This window comes from Trachypithecus francoisi, unplaced genomic scaffold (genome assembly GCF_009764315.1).
Source record: "Trachypithecus francoisi isolate TF-2019V2 unplaced genomic scaffold, Tfra_2.0 Lachesis_group8, whole genome shotgun sequence".
NCBI classification, from domain to species: domain Eukaryota; kingdom Metazoa; phylum Chordata; class Mammalia; order Primates; family Cercopithecidae; genus Trachypithecus; species Trachypithecus francoisi.
In genome coordinates this window covers 4,159,690-4,174,600 of record NW_022681473.1, presented here as the reverse complement: position 1 = coordinate 4,174,600, position 14,911 = coordinate 4,159,690, and the positions used below count along the sequence as shown (strand labels likewise).

At 44.7% G+C, this 14,911-nt stretch overlaps 1 protein-coding gene across 10 annotated transcripts in view; it reads left to right on the top strand.

Annotated features, from left to right (window-relative positions):
* Positions 1-14,911, top strand: part of PPFIA1 (PTPRF interacting protein alpha 1) — a 122,774-nt gene that overhangs the window by 81,232 nt on the left and 26,631 nt on the right. For 4 of the 10 annotated variants that reach the window (XM_033206221.1, XM_033206218.1, XM_033206215.1 and 1 more), the window contains 5 exons: positions 5,117-5,268; positions 6,786-6,958; positions 7,298-7,391; positions 14,413-14,494; positions 14,602-14,802. In XM_033206221.1, coding sequence (XP_033062112.1) covers positions 5,117-5,268; positions 6,786-6,958; positions 7,298-7,391; positions 14,413-14,494; positions 14,602-14,802 — 702 coding nt within the window. Of the gene's footprint in view, positions 1-821; positions 939-1,899; positions 1,930-5,116; positions 5,269-6,785; positions 6,959-7,297; positions 7,392-14,412; positions 14,495-14,601; positions 14,803-14,911 lie in introns of all 10 variants that reach the window. The other 6 variants (XM_033206216.1, XM_033206217.1, XM_033206214.1 and 3 more) reach the window with 3 other exon arrangements.

The window sequence follows — 14,911 nt, the reverse complement described above, 5'->3', positions numbered from 1 at the left end:
AGGGAGTCAGTGCATTTCTTTCTTTCTGTAGTGCCCAACCAGCTTCCAGGGCATCTACTACCAAAGAAAAAAAAAAAGGGAAAAAATGCAAAGTGGGTTCTGCTTCATGGCTCCCTAAGGAAGCAGGTGGGCTTCTTCCCTTCACAGCTTAGGGTCACCTCTCACCTGGAAATGCGATGACTTTCTGGTGTTTGGTGTTTGCAAAGTGTGCAGGTCTGAGGAATGTTTAAAACTTTGCTGTGGGCCTGGCACGGTGTCTCACGCCTGTAATCCCAGCAAGTTTGGGAGGTCAAAGTAGGAGGATTGCTTGAGCCAGGAGTTAAGAGACCAGCCTGGGCAACATAATGAGAACCCCATCTTTATTTAAAAGAAACAAAAACAAAAAACTATCTTGTATATTTAGGATTTGTCAGTGTGTTGTCAATGACATATTTCATAATTAGATGATTTGCTTTTTAACTACGCTTCTATCATATTTTTTCCCGTTACCATCTATTTTCATTTTTAGTTGTGTTGTTAGCCAGCATGCAATTCAATTGACGGTGAATCATTTTAGTGGCATATGAGGTGGTAACTAGTCTATTTTGCAGTGTTTTGAAATACTGTTTTTATAATTTACATCATCTAATTAGGTAATATTTTAAACTCTTTGACTGTTTTATTTGTGGTTTTGTGCTTATTTCTGTCCAGAGAATTTGTAAAAACAGTTGTGTATATTTATATATTTTTTCTGGTTTTGTAATTCTGTATGCTGGCTGACAGTCTCTATGCTTCCGTCATTGGTTTTGATTTCCTGTCATCCTTTTGTTTTATTATTTTAGCCATCTCCAGATTCATTTTTAATCCAGACCTCAGGTCCCCATCAGTCTGTAGTTTACTCATCCACCTCCCCTCCCAGTTCCACCCCACGCTATAGCGATTCTTCACAGCATGCTCAGGTAACCCCGCAACTGTGTGTGTTCGATCATGTGGGAGTCTGTGCTGTGATGACTTTATTCATGGGTTGCTTTTTTCTTAGTTAAAAGTATCTTTTTCTCAATGATAATAAATTTAAATTAGTGTATTACTATATAGTAAGTATGGATACAGGCAAGACATAGGTGTTTAAAAGTGTTTTTACTCAAATTATGTAGGATTTCTGTAATTCATAAGTGTTTCCTACATAAATAATCTATCTAAGCATAGAATTAATGGAAGCTGTTTACGCAGACAGTATGCTTTCTGGTTCTGATGATTGTATTCAAGACTGTAAATCTCATCAGCTTGTTGAATCTCATCAGCTACTGTCTCTAATAGGTTATTTTTAAATTAAAATATCTTACTTGAATCATAGGATGGATGTAAAGATTCTACCTAACATTATGCTAGCTTTTGTTCTTATATATTTTCACAGGATACCTTGCTTTAAGCAATAACTTTATTTTTGAGAAGTGGTAAATCAAATTCTAGGTAAGGATTTTACATTAATGTCCAACAGGTGATTAACTAAAAGTAGGTTTGTTCAGTTTTATAATTGGTATTGCAGTAACTTCCTCATCAGTTGGAATATTTTAAATTATAACATGGATTTTATTAAAGAAAACTAAGTTATAGAGAGATCTGGCTTAGAATAGATGATTGTTAGGGCCATTTATTATATAGAATGCCATATTTTAATAAAACACAAGAAATAGAATTTTATCTAAGTAATAATTTATAGTGTTTCTCTAATAAACCTTTAATAACTTGTATTTAAATTTTTTGGTGAAAAAATGGTTCTATATCCAGTTACATTTTCTCTAAATCCTGTCTCCTGTCATTTCTATTTTAATATATTTGCTTATACTGATCCTTGAATTTCTAACTTCAAAGTGTATAGTAAATCTGGTTTCTCTTCATTTCTTTGCATGCATCTATCAGCCTAGTGATTTAAGGAAACATCGTAGAAAGGTAAATTATTTAGTAATTTAACGTATCTTTGTATCTCAATAATGTATTGAAGAGTACCTATCATATTTTACATAAATATAGCATTATGTAGTTGTATAATAATGAATGGTTGGCTTTTTAATGGAAGTGTTTAAAGTGACCTAGCACCTTACTAGATGATGGTTCTACTGGAAATTAGTCCTTAGCGGTTTTCATGGAACTCTGGGACAAATGTAACAGTTTGCCATTCTCTCACTTTTTCAGCCTTCTAGTCATCACATGCTTGTTCATGGTAGACATAGTTTTAAAAATAAGAAATGACTCATGCAAAGCTATAGATTGTAGATTTGGGGGGACCCATTTTTGTAATAATCACAGCTAGCGTTGGGCTCTTGCTGTATGCCGGGCACTGTGCTGAGTGCTCCCCCAGTCTGGTACAGGCTGAGTGTCCCTGATCTGAGATGCTCAGGGCCAGAGGTATTTCAGATTTCAGATTTGTTTGAATTTTGAAATATTTGCATTACACTTACTAGTTGATCCTCTGAAATCTGAAAATCCAAAATCTGAAATGCTCCATTGACCATTTCCTTCAAGCATCATGTCAGCACTCAAATTAGAGATTTTGGAGCATTTAGAATTTCAAATTTTTGGGTTTGGGATGCTCAACCCGTATTTAATCCCCATACACATCCCTGTGAGGTTACTGTTGTTATCCCCATTTTACAGATGTGGAAACTAAAGCTTAGGCCCCACAGTGCACAGTGCTGATTTGAGTTCAGATTTGTCTGATTTCAAAATCTGACAGTTGACCACTTCACCATCTAGCCTTACTTGTCTCAGATACTCTGACCTCCCTGGCAGCATTCCCACAGAAGGAGGCCCAAGACCACTTCTCTTTAGAGATAACTGGATTGGGCCTTCCTGTTCTCGAAGGAAGTAGAGTACATTAAGAGCAGATCTGCTCGGTGGCTGTTCTTTATGTTGACCCAAAATCTTCCCCTCATAACTTTCACGCTCTGGTCTGTATTCTGTGCCGCTGTCTGAAACCCGCCTGATGGTGCGGCGACTGGACAGCTGTTTAGATACCTAAAGGCATCTGTCTCTGACAAAAGCGTGGGACCTGGTCAGCAGCTGTCTGTGAGCTCTCTGTTGGGTGATTTAGTGAAACTGCTTGAGTTCGGATCCCAGTTTAATCACTGATGAGTTTGTGAACTGGGGTCTGTTTCTACCTCGGTTTGCTCTCCTGAGAAGTGAAGATGATGATAGAACAGTGCCACTTAAAGTGGCATTGGACCTGTGGCTGGCTGTGGTGAGATAAGGAGCTTACACCAGCAGCAAAAGACACAGAGCACGGCCTTCAGTTCAGCTGACTTCTATTGGATTGTGTTTTTTTATTTTTTGATAGCAAGATTTTCTCAGTGAAGGAAGCAGCATGTTGACTGATACTTAGGCATGATAACCTGGCCCTGTTGGTCACTGGTAACTTCAGCATGCTGCTTGGTGGCTTTGAGGAGCCTAGTCCTCGGGTGGTTGTGAGGTTAAACCAGGGGTGCGTGCAGAGTGCCAGGCCTGGTGCCAGACCTAGTCCACGGAAGACTGTCGCCTTCCTTCTCTGTGTCAGTGGTGTTGGTGTGGACCAAGAGGACTTCCCTGCTCTCTAGTAGGCCTGAGCTGGGATGGCGGCGGAAGTCTGGCACGTGACGGCACTGCAGCGTATGGAGGAGTGCAGAGGGCAGCGTGTAGGGGAGTGCGGAGGGTGGTGTGTGGAGGGATGCGGTGGGCAGCGCTGGCCAGGCCCTCGGGGCTTTCCCCAGACTGTTAACAGCTTACAGCCGGCTGCATGTCAGCTTGCCCTGTACCCTGTTTTTGGTTTTGTTTTTTTAAAACAGATGATTGTTTTAACCTGAATTTTGAAACTTAAGCTTAATATTGATAATTTGTAGCTATGAAAGCCTTTCATTGTCTTGTGATTGTCACTGGAAATTAGGAAAGGACGCGGGATTCATTTGCATTTTAACTGTTAGTTGAGATTGTGTCCTAAATGAGCACAGCTCCGTTTTGCATTGAATGCACTTGGTCCTTCCTGAGCCGGAGTGGGGCTACAGTAGGATTGATATACTTTACACAATCCCATTTAAAAAGCAGAAGTTCACACTGAGCCCAGTGGTACATGCTTGTAGTCTCACCTACTTTGGAGGCCGAGGCAGAAGGATCAGTTGAGCACAGGAGTTTGAGGCCGGAACGCAAAATGATTACATCTGCAAATAGCCACTGCAGTCTGGCCTGGGAATCGTAGCAAGAACCTGGCTCTTAAAAAATTTTTTAATAAAATAAAGTTCACTGTTCAAGTCTTGCTGTTTATAGTAATGCTTGCTCAACGTGTTTTATGAAATCTAGACCCAATCAAAACCAGAAAACACAAAATAAGCAGGCTCTGCCTAGACCCTGCAGGGGTGAGACTGTTCACTGTTGCTGCCGCCATCCTGCTCCCTCAGCACATGGGCATATCCATGCTCCACTGCAAAAACAAAAGCCCTGGGAGTCTGACAAAGATCGTCTTGTAATGATAAGCCTGGAAGTATTTTCTTTTAAGCCATATTGAAGACAAATGTTTAAACTGCATAGAAGTGCTTCAACTTATAGTGTCCAGTCCAAACATGATTGAGAAATATGAGCCATACACGTGTGTGGGGGGCCATGGGCTGTTCCTTGTTTATTTTTTACCCTTTCAGACAAAAAAGTATTTGGCAATTTTGCCCAAGAGGTTTCTGCCCTCTCTAGAGTGTCTTTCGAAGTACATCAGGAGGTAAACGTTACTGCTGGCTCTTCATTAGTGCGAGTTAATGCTGTCTGACGTTTGTAACGATATGGTTTATAGGTGTTGTTCGGATCTCTGCTGCCCCTTCAGTGACTGTCCCCATAATGTGCCTCGGATAACCTTGGGCTGCATGGAGGAGGCGGAGGATGAGGGGCATCCCTGTGTCCTGCTGGGCCCAGCGCACGCTCATGGGGAGGCAGACCAGGGGTCTGACGGCTCTGTGGTGCTGTGCTGCGTGGCCCTTCAGAATGGTGCCAGACTGAAATAAGATTTTCTATGCTGGCAGAAAGCACAGCGAATCGATTTTCAAAGAAGTTTATGGCTATAATTTAAGGCCTGAGTTTTTCACAGTCTGCTATTAACTGACTTTGCGCTTCTCTCACCCTTCAGTTGCCACCTTCCAGAGAAGAGGTACGAGATGACAAGACAACCATAAAGTGTGAAACCTCCCCGCCTTCCTCCCCGAGAGCCCTTCGGTTAGACCGGCTGCACAAAGGGGCGCTGCACACCGTCAGCCAGGAGGACATCAGGGACATAAGGAAGTAAGGAGCCTGCAGCAGCCCCGTGCAGAGCATACTTGTCTTTTTGTTTCCAGTGTTGAGAAATCGATGACTCTTTTCTTGAATAAAACAGTGATTTTCTAGAATTGTCTATTAATTCAGTTGAGTGTATTTACATGTTACACTTAGAATGCCTACCACTGCTCTGGGCTATAGTGAAATCCAGCAGAAAATGCATATCTGTTTGGGCAAGCTTAGTTTGGAAAGGAAGGAGTTAAATGATATCAGCAAGTTTTGGAAAAACTTCATGTCTTCAGAGTCTACAAATTGACTACTTTCTATTCTTGATGGAGAGTTTGGCAAGCAAATGACAGACTTGGGATTGGAACTGCCCTCTAGGACAACCCGTGCCTTTCAGACGCCCTCTTGCGCCTTTTGTAAGCTGTGGAGAGTTCCAAGTTGTACTTACCCATTTATTGAGTGTCCCCACTCAGGAAACCAATCAGCTGTTTTGTTACTAGTATGCCATCTATGCTGTCTTTTTTTTTTTCTTTTTGAGACAGTCTCGCTCTGTTGTCCAGGCTGGAGTGCAGTGGCGTGATCTTGGCTCACCACAGCCTCCGCCTCCCCGGTAGCTGGGACTGCAGGCGCATGCCACCATGCCCAGCTACTTTTTGTATTTTTAGTAAAGATGGGGTATTACCATGCTGGCCAGGCTGGTCTTGAACTCCTGAGCTTGTGATCCGCCCACCTTGGCCTCCCAAAATGCTGGGATTACAGGCGTGAGCCACCGCGCCCAGCCCTCATTTTTTTTTTTTTTTTTTTTTTTTTTTGAGACGGAGTCTCGCTCTGTCGCCCAGGCTGGAGTGCAGTGGCCACATCGCAGCTCACTGCAAGCTCCGCCTCCCGGGTTTACGCCGTTCTCCTGCCTCAGCCTCCCGAGTAGCTGGGACTACAGGCGCCCGCCACCTCGCCCGGCTAGCTTTTTTGTATTTTTTTAGTAGAGACGGGGTTTCACCGTGTTCGCCAGGATGGTCTCGATCTCCTGACCTTGTGATCTGCCCGTCTCGGCCTCCCAAAGTGCTGGGATTACAGGCTTGAGCCACTGCGCCCGGCCTCCAGCCCTCTTTTTTCAAATTCCATTGGATTTCGGTTCCGTGCCAGGCAATATGCAGGGGAGGCATGTATGTTAATTTTTTCAGTAACCCCTCAGGCAGTTAACATTGCCACGTTTCTCAGCTGAGCAGAGTAATGCTCAGGGCAGTTGTGGGAGCTGCTGGAGGGGTAGCAGGCAGACCACTGAGTTTTGGAACCTGATGGCGCAGAGTCAGGGCCTCCCTGGGAGGGAAGGGGAGCTCCCTGTCAGAGAGAGTTTCAGCTGCCCAGAATGGGTCTCTGTGCTGGCCTCACCGGGAGCCTGCCTTTGTCATGCATGATGCACTTGGTGAGGAAGATGTGTGTGAAAGAGACTGGAAGTGCTTGTAGGGAAGTTTGCAACTGTTAATATGTGAAGTATCCTACAAGGACACATGGTAAAGATCCGTTTTCTTTCCTGGAAGCTCCACAGGCTCCCAGGACGGTCCGGTGAGCAATCCCAGCAGTAGCAACAGTAGCCAGGACTCGCTCCACAAAGCCCCAAAGAAGAAAGGCATTAAGTCCTCCATTGGCCGCTTGTTTGGCAAGAAAGAAAAGGGCCGACCTGGACAAACCGGCAAAGAAGCATTAGGACAAGGTTGGTTGGTTTTCCAGCAGCCAGGGGGCGGGGAGGAAGGCACTGCCTTCGGTGCCAGCAGTTCCCACGCGGTGCTCCGGCAGCCGTGTGCTCTCCAGGGAGCAGCAGCTGTGAAGGCATGGGAGCTAGAGAGCAGCGGTTTATGCTCACTTGCCACTCAGGGACCACATGTTTTCTGTCTTTGAGCATTTTTGTCTTGCGCATTTGGTTGTCTAGTCAGAAACTTAGGCTTAAGAAATGATTTCCCTCTGAACCTGCAAATATTCATCCGCCTAGTTATGAAAACATAGAACTTTGTCATGCTGATTTTTACTTCTGGGCTGTTCTGCTTCCTCATAGCTGGCGTTTCCGAGACAGATAATTCATCTCAGGATGCCTTGGGACTTAGCAAATTGGGAGGACAGGCTGAAAAAAATCGTAAACTTCAAAAAAAGTAAGCTTTGTATTCTTTCTTCATCTCATTGAATGGTTTTCAGTTGTGCCTAAGCTCTAAGTAGTGTTCGTTAATTATAATATGTAGCTATGTATATATACGTTGTATTCTGAAAGCTTTACCTACAGCCTTAGTTAAGGCGTACTTTCTGGAAGATTTAGAGTGTTTGTGAAATGTCGAAGAAACTCACACTGGTATCCCTGTTGTCTTGGAAAGTTGTCCAACTAGGAGACAGGGTGGGTGAGAGTTGGACTCGGCTGCCTGAGCACTGGAGTCGGCCCTGGCGCCTGCTCAGGTTCGCTTTGTGACGTCGAGGAAGTGACTTAGCATCTCTGTGCTTCAGTTTTCTCATCTGTAAAGTGGGGACCCTAGTAGTGCATACCTTGTGTGGCTTTTATGAGAATTAAATGGGATGATATGCATGAAGTTATTTAAACAGTGCCAGCAAGTCATAAACAAGTTGTAACTGTGGCCACTACGGCGACTGTTGTTTGCCAGCGTTCAGGATTTGCTCTTCATGCTAGTAATCTGCCTGAAACATTTGTCATGTTGCATTTTTTTCTCTCCTGTAGATTTTGTACTTTTATCTCAGAGAGACTCCAGATTTTATAGCCTGTTTATTAAGTTTTAATTCTAAACTAAGTCTGCTTCTGACAATAAGCTGTGATATTTGGGATGGCTTTCAACAAAGGAGCACAGGCATTGTGGTGCCCCGGGGTGAGGGCGTGGAGGAGTCGGGTTCCTGTCCCTGGGCCTTCTGGGATGTGGGGTGAGTTGTGTGTTGGCTGACTGTAGATGAACTAGATAGGCTGAGACAATGCCTGAGTGAGCTAACAAACGAAGAACAAAACTAAAGCCACTTCTGCAGTAAAATAGGCAGTTTGTGTAGTCTGTGGGGTAAGGCCTGAGCTTGAGAAATGTGGAAGATGGTGACGCCAGGCTTTGAGACGGGGCGAAACTTGATGGGCGGTGTGATGACTCTGACTGTGGAAAAAATCATCTGGCCACTTTTAAGTGCCCTGAGAAACCAACGCTCATCTAGAAATTGGGGCCCAAAGACACTGGTTCCCAGAAGCACCAGAGCCTGCAGGGACCCTTTGCCCTAGAGGCCCCTTTGCCTTTAGCCCCCAGAGTTGCCAGCTGATTTTTTCTGTTGTGAAATCTGTCTCATTTTAGTTTTCTTTTCAAAGCCTTTATAAATAACTTTATTGATTATATTTTAGGTAAAATGCTCTTATGTTAACAATACCATGGGAATACTCAGGTTTTTTGGTTTCCTGTAAATGGAAATTTATAGAAACCACTTAACAGCAAAATCTGATTTGAACATTGCTATGCTTGAACTGTGTAAGAATGTTTTTTTTGTTTGTTTGCTTTTGAGACGGAGTCGCACTCTGTCGCCCAGGCTGGAGTGCAGTGGTGCAATCTTGGTTCACTGCAAGCTCCACTTCCCGTGGTCACGCCATTCTCCTGCCTCAGCCTCCCGAGTAGCTGGGACTACAGGCTCCCGCCACCACGCCCAGCTAATTTTTTTGTATTTTTAGTAGAGACGGGGTTTCACCATGTTAGCCAGGATGGTCTCCATCTCCTGACCTCATGATCCACCCACCTCAGCCTCCCAAAGTGCTGGGATTACAGGCATGAGCCACCGTGCCCAGCCAAGAATGTTTTAAAATAACTTGGGTAATTGCCATTTGGCCCTGTGAAACTTAATGTTAGGACTAAGCTTTCTGCCTCCTGGAAACATCCTAGGAAAATTTCATTCCTTAGATTTTGCTAATGTTACTGTTTTTATTATAGTAAGTATGAGGAAGTGAAATAAAACTTCTGTCCTCTATATTGTGCTTGGGATCCATGTGGAAGTTCTGAAATGTACCAGCTCCTTAGTGGGGAAAATTTCCAAGTACAAAGATTTATTTGTCTGACTATAGAGGGCAGTTTCATTTCTTTCACTTAAACTGAGATAAAATTGATTTTAGAAAAAGTGCTTTATTGATTGATTGACTGATTTAGATGAAGTCTCTCACTGTGTCGCCCAGGCTGGAGTGCAGTAGCACAATTCTGGCTCACTGCAACCTCCACCTCCTGGTTTCAAGTGATTCTCCTGCCTCAGCCTCCCAATAGCTGGAATTACAAGTGCGTGCCACCATGCCCAGCTAATTTTTTTGAATTTTTAGTAGAGACAGGGTTTCACCATGTTGGCCAGGCTAGTTTCGAATTCCTGACCTCAAGTGATCTGTCCACCTCTGCCTCCCAAACTGTTGAGATTACAGGCGTGAGCCACCGCGCCCGGCCTAAAGTATCTACATATAAATGTGAAAAAAAGTTTGCGTTTTCCGGAAAAAGTATTATGTGAATACAGTTTAATATTTATGCCATTCTTAAGAATGAAATTATATTTCTCAGAATTATTTTCTTCTTCTTAACCCCTGATTTAACTCAAAAGTGTGCTTTTAACTGCAAAATTTACACAGCCAGATGCTTTCACTTACAGAGAATCTAAGGAACCTGGTGAGTTTGGTGGCAAGCTGATTTCAAGTTTTGTAAGACACAGCGTGGTGGGCGCATTTGGTACCTGGGATACGTGGTAGTGAACCCGCAAGTCGGGGCTGGCTGTCCTAGAGACGTTCATCAGCTTTGATAGTGCATAGTGATTCCACAGCACTTCTGGAATTCCCCAGGGTTATTGAAACGCCATCTCTCGAAGTAACCTTGCTTTTAAAGTGTTCCCTTTTCATGTTCTCCTTTTTGTCTTCCTAGTGCTTTCTCAGGGTAAGCAGACTCGGGTGTGGGCAGTCACCAGCCACAGGCTCTATGCTGAGCTTCCTGAGAGGATCTTTTTATTTTTTTATTTTTGCCCTTGCAAAATAAAAGAAGGCCCTTGCATGGTTGCCCAGGCTGAAGTGCAGTGGCACATTCACCACTCACTGCAGCCTTGACTTTTATTTTTAGTAGAGACAGCGGTCTCACTGTGTTGACTAGGCTGGTCTTGAACTCCTGGCCGCAAGTGATCTTCCTGCCTCTGCCTCTCAAAGTGTTGGGATTATGTATTGAAGAGCCATCACACCTGGCCCAAGGATCTTTTTAGTTTTGCATGAGAAATGCTGATTCCATCCATTTCTCATCAGGGCGAGCCTACATCTTTCCTCAGGATTCTGCCAGTGTACCATGGCCATGGAGCGTGGGAGGGGCTATGCCTGGGTCACAGAACCGTACTTGTGGTGGTGGTATTTTTTTATGGTTTTTGGAGAGGGTCCTGCTCTGTCACCCAGGTGGCAACTGTACCTGTGAAAGCAACTCTCGTTCACTGTGCAGGGTGCAGGGGACTGAAAAGCTTCAGCCTCCTTATGAAAGCAAGGCAATATATTTAGTTTGGATAGTTAAATGAAAGTACTTCCTCCCTATCCCTTACATACTGTGTGATCAGCAAAAACTCACACAAGCTTCTCATTATGAAAGACTTTACCATTATGCTATGTCTTAATTATAAAATGTACAACATTATTCACAAATTATATGACCTTTTTGCATTATAGCATTCTCAGTAGCCAGTGAAAGAGCCAAGTCTGAGATCAAGCAATAAAGGAGGAATGTAGTTGTTCATGTAAAGGAACAGCCCAGGGGGCCAGGGTGGAGTGGCCTCAGCCATCTCCAAGTTCTGGACTCTGCATCCCCTCGACACAGGGGACTTCTTCCATGATGGGAACAGTCCCCCCAGAGAAAACAGGGGCTCTGGTGTTCCAACCTGGAGTGTCAGCCCAGGGGTAAGGTCCCATGTTTGATCTTAAAGATCATGGACTGGTCTGATAGGGGAGGGGAGCCAGGACACACACTGAGGCCTGGGCCCACCACCCAGATGGGGTCTCCTCTGCCTTCTCCCTAACTTCCTGTGACTCTTACACACATCCGTCTACCTCCACTGTTTTAACACTGTTTCCACTGTTGCTTCTGGACCCAGAAACGTCTCCATTCTGGAAAAGACTTTATAAAAGCTAGCGATCATTGCCAGGAAGACGGTACTGGTGAAGTCCAGGACAGTGTACACCAGTCTCCGAGTAATAGAAGTAAAGAATTATTGGCCGGGCGCGGTGGCTCAAGCCTGTAATCCCAGCACTTTGGGAGGCCGAGACGGGCGGATCACGAGGTCAGGAGATCGAGACCATCCTGGCTAACATGGTGAAACCCTGTCTCTACTAAAAAGAAATACAAAAAAAAACTAGCCGGGCGAGGTGGCGGGCGCCTGTAGTCCCAGCTACTCCGGAGGCTGAGGCAGGAGAATGGCGTGAACCCGGGAGGCGGAGCTTGCAGTGAGCTGAGATCCGGCCACTGCACTCCAGCCTGGGTGACAGGGCGAGACTCTGTCTCAAAAAAAAAAAAAAAAAGAAGTAAAGAATTCTTTTTTGACAATTATTTTTGTTTACAGTGAGTATCTATTACATGTTAAAAAATGAAGTCTCTGGCAGAGTGCCAAGGCTGAGCATAAGCTGGAAACCCTCCTGACTTGGCAGCAGTCAGATCCTCCCTGCTCCTTGGCCAGGGCACGGACACTCAAGGCCTTTAGCAGTTAACCAGATTGTCAGCGTTCAGAGCTTTTTCTGGGATTGATGTGGCAGGAATTACCTGTACTACTTCCTAGACCCACCAGTGTGTGAAGGACGCTCTACTGACTGCCGTTGAGGGGCATTTGTCCCAAGGGGACGGAAAGCAGGGTTTCAGCCGCCACCTGGTGACTGGTGCCATGCAGTGCACCCTCCTCCCAACCCCGTCATTTCACGTCTTGCGATACCACTTCATACTCCTAAGAAAAGTCTGCCACTGTTGAAATGTATTGAAGAGCCAATGTCAAATTTTCAGAAACAAGAGATTCTGTGGTATGTCTTACAGAAATTATTATAGAAAAAATGGACTAAAAGCAGCCTAGGGATGTTTAAATGACTTGGGGATATCTTTATGTGCAAACCAAATGTACGTGTCCTCTCCGTTACAATGACATCTTCCCTCTGAGGCTTTTTATTTTTTTAAACAATTAGCCTTTTTGAAAGCCTTGTAGGTAAACACTTGAGAAATAAAATGAGATTCACCAAGCTTACAGTGTTGTTTCTCAAATACCTATGTTAGACAACATTATGTTAACCGTGCGTATTTAAAATGAGGCATATAGAATATTTCCGATCACATAAAGAGATCTGTGGCAGGACTGACGCCTGCCTGCCTCTTTGTGGTCACCAGTGACACATGGATTCTTGCATTCAGGATTCCCCTGCACTGAGAAAACTGTTAGGGTTTCAAATCTCCCGGGTAGGAGGCCTGTGGGTTAAGCCACAGATGACCCAGTGACTTGATTCAGCAAGTAATCAGCTAAATCGCAGTGTAGAGACAACCATCCACTGCTTGCCTGCTAGATTAGATCATAACATTGTAGTGTTAAAAAGCTGCAATATTCTTTTTCCTTCTTCCTTTGGGTGAATGCTGAACATTTTCAAGAGTCTCATTGAGATAGGCTGCTTTGTTTAGACCAAGGTGTGGTTTCCTCTTTCCAGATAGTTGTCTTCATTGTTTAAAAAGGGAATAGTGATTGTTTTCCTTGAATGTCCTATACCTTGGATGTGAAGGCTCCGCTGCTGCTTTTTTTTGTTGTTGTTGATTTTTTTTTGTTTTAATTTTTGAGATAGAGTCGTGCTCTGTCACCCAGGCTGGAGTGCAATGGCATGATCTCAGCTCACTGCAAACTCTGCCTCCCGGGTTCAAGTGATTCTCCTGCCTCAGCCTCCCGAGTAGCTGTGATTACAGGCATGCGCCACCATGTCCAGTTAATTTTTTGTATTTTTTAGTAGAGATGGGGTTTCACCGTGTTAGCCAGGATGGTCTCGATCTCCTGACCTCATGATCCGCCTGCCTCAGCCTCCCAAAGCGCTGGGGTTACAGGCATGAGCCACCGTGCCCGGCCTCTGCTGGTGTTTTTAAAGTTGGTAATAATTCTTTGATTCTGTAAGGAGGTGGGGATTCTGTAGAGAATCAGAGGGAGTCATTCAGTGTTTTCTCACTCAGGCATTCTTTGTAGTATGCACAGAACTAATGTGGAACGGATGGTGTTGATAATGTAAAGCTGTAGAAGATGAAAGGAAAATGATGAGAATTTATAGTCGTGTCTCAGAGTCTGTGGGGGATTGGTTCCAGGACCCCTCCTGAAGACCCAAATCCATGGAAGCTTAAGTCTCCTGTATAAAATGTCACGATGTTTCCATATAACATAGGCATAGTCTCCCGTAGACTTCAAATCGTCTCTAGGTTCCTTACAATACCCAGTGGAATGTAAATGCTTTGTAAATAGCTGTTGTGCTGTATTGATTTTTATTGTTTTTTCCCCACTGAGTATTTTTGATCTGCAGTTGGTTGAATGTGTGGATGTGGAAGCCACAGATACAGAGGGCAGACTGCGTACTGTTAGACTTTTGCAAATGCTCAGAACACTTTGTTAACTTATTTTATATATGCATATAATAGTGGTTCCTTGATTTTGTTTTTGGTTTTGCTGGTTTTAATTTTTGCTTTTTAGAGATAGGGTCTCACTCTGTTGCCTAGGCTGGAGTGCAGTGGCACAGTCATGGCTTACTGTAGCCTCAGCCTCCTGGGCTCAGGCAGTCCTTCTACCTCAGCCTCCCAAGTAGATGAGACTACAGGCATGTGTCACCATGCCTGGCTAATTCTTTTTAATTTCTTTTTAAATTTTTGTAGAGATGCATCTTATTATATTGCCCAGGCTGCTCTTGAACTACTGGCCTCAAGCAGTCTTCCTGCCTCTCAGCCTCCCGAGCAGCTGGGACTACAGGGGTGTGCCACTACACCACGCTAATGTTTAAAATTTTTTGTAGAGATGGGGTCTCGCTGTGTTGTCTAGGCTGGTCTTGAACTCCTGGGCTCAAGTGGTCCTCCCGCCTCTGCCTCCCAAAGAGCTGGGATTACAGGTGTGAGCTACCATGCCTGGCTGATTTTCTAATTTTCTATATCTTCTCCTTTGTAGGCATGAATTGCTGGAGGAAGCCCGGAGACAAGGTTTACCTTTTGCCCAATGGGACGGGCCAACGGTTGTGGTCTGGCTGGAGGTACATCCTTCATTTAACACGCAGTTGCATGGGTTACAGTATGTGAACTTGCAGTTGTGCCTTGTAGACTGTACCTCACTGTGCTGCCTTCCGCTTTCCGCTTCCAGCTCTGGGTTGGGATGCCAGCCTGGTATGTGGCTGCCTGCCGAGCAAACGTGAAAAGCGGGGCCATCATGTCGGCCCTGTCCGACACGGAGATCCAGCGTGAGATTGGCATCAGCAACCCCCTGCACAGACTGAAGCTGAGGCTGGCCATCCAGGAGATCATGTCGCTGACTAGCCCGTCTGCCCCGCCCACGTCTAGAACGGTACGTTCAGAGACAACCCCTGCATTCTTTGGAAACAGGGAACGCCTCTCTGAAGGTATCACTGCCCTGTTTACGTTGCTTCTCCAGTTCCTTAACAGCACATCAAGTA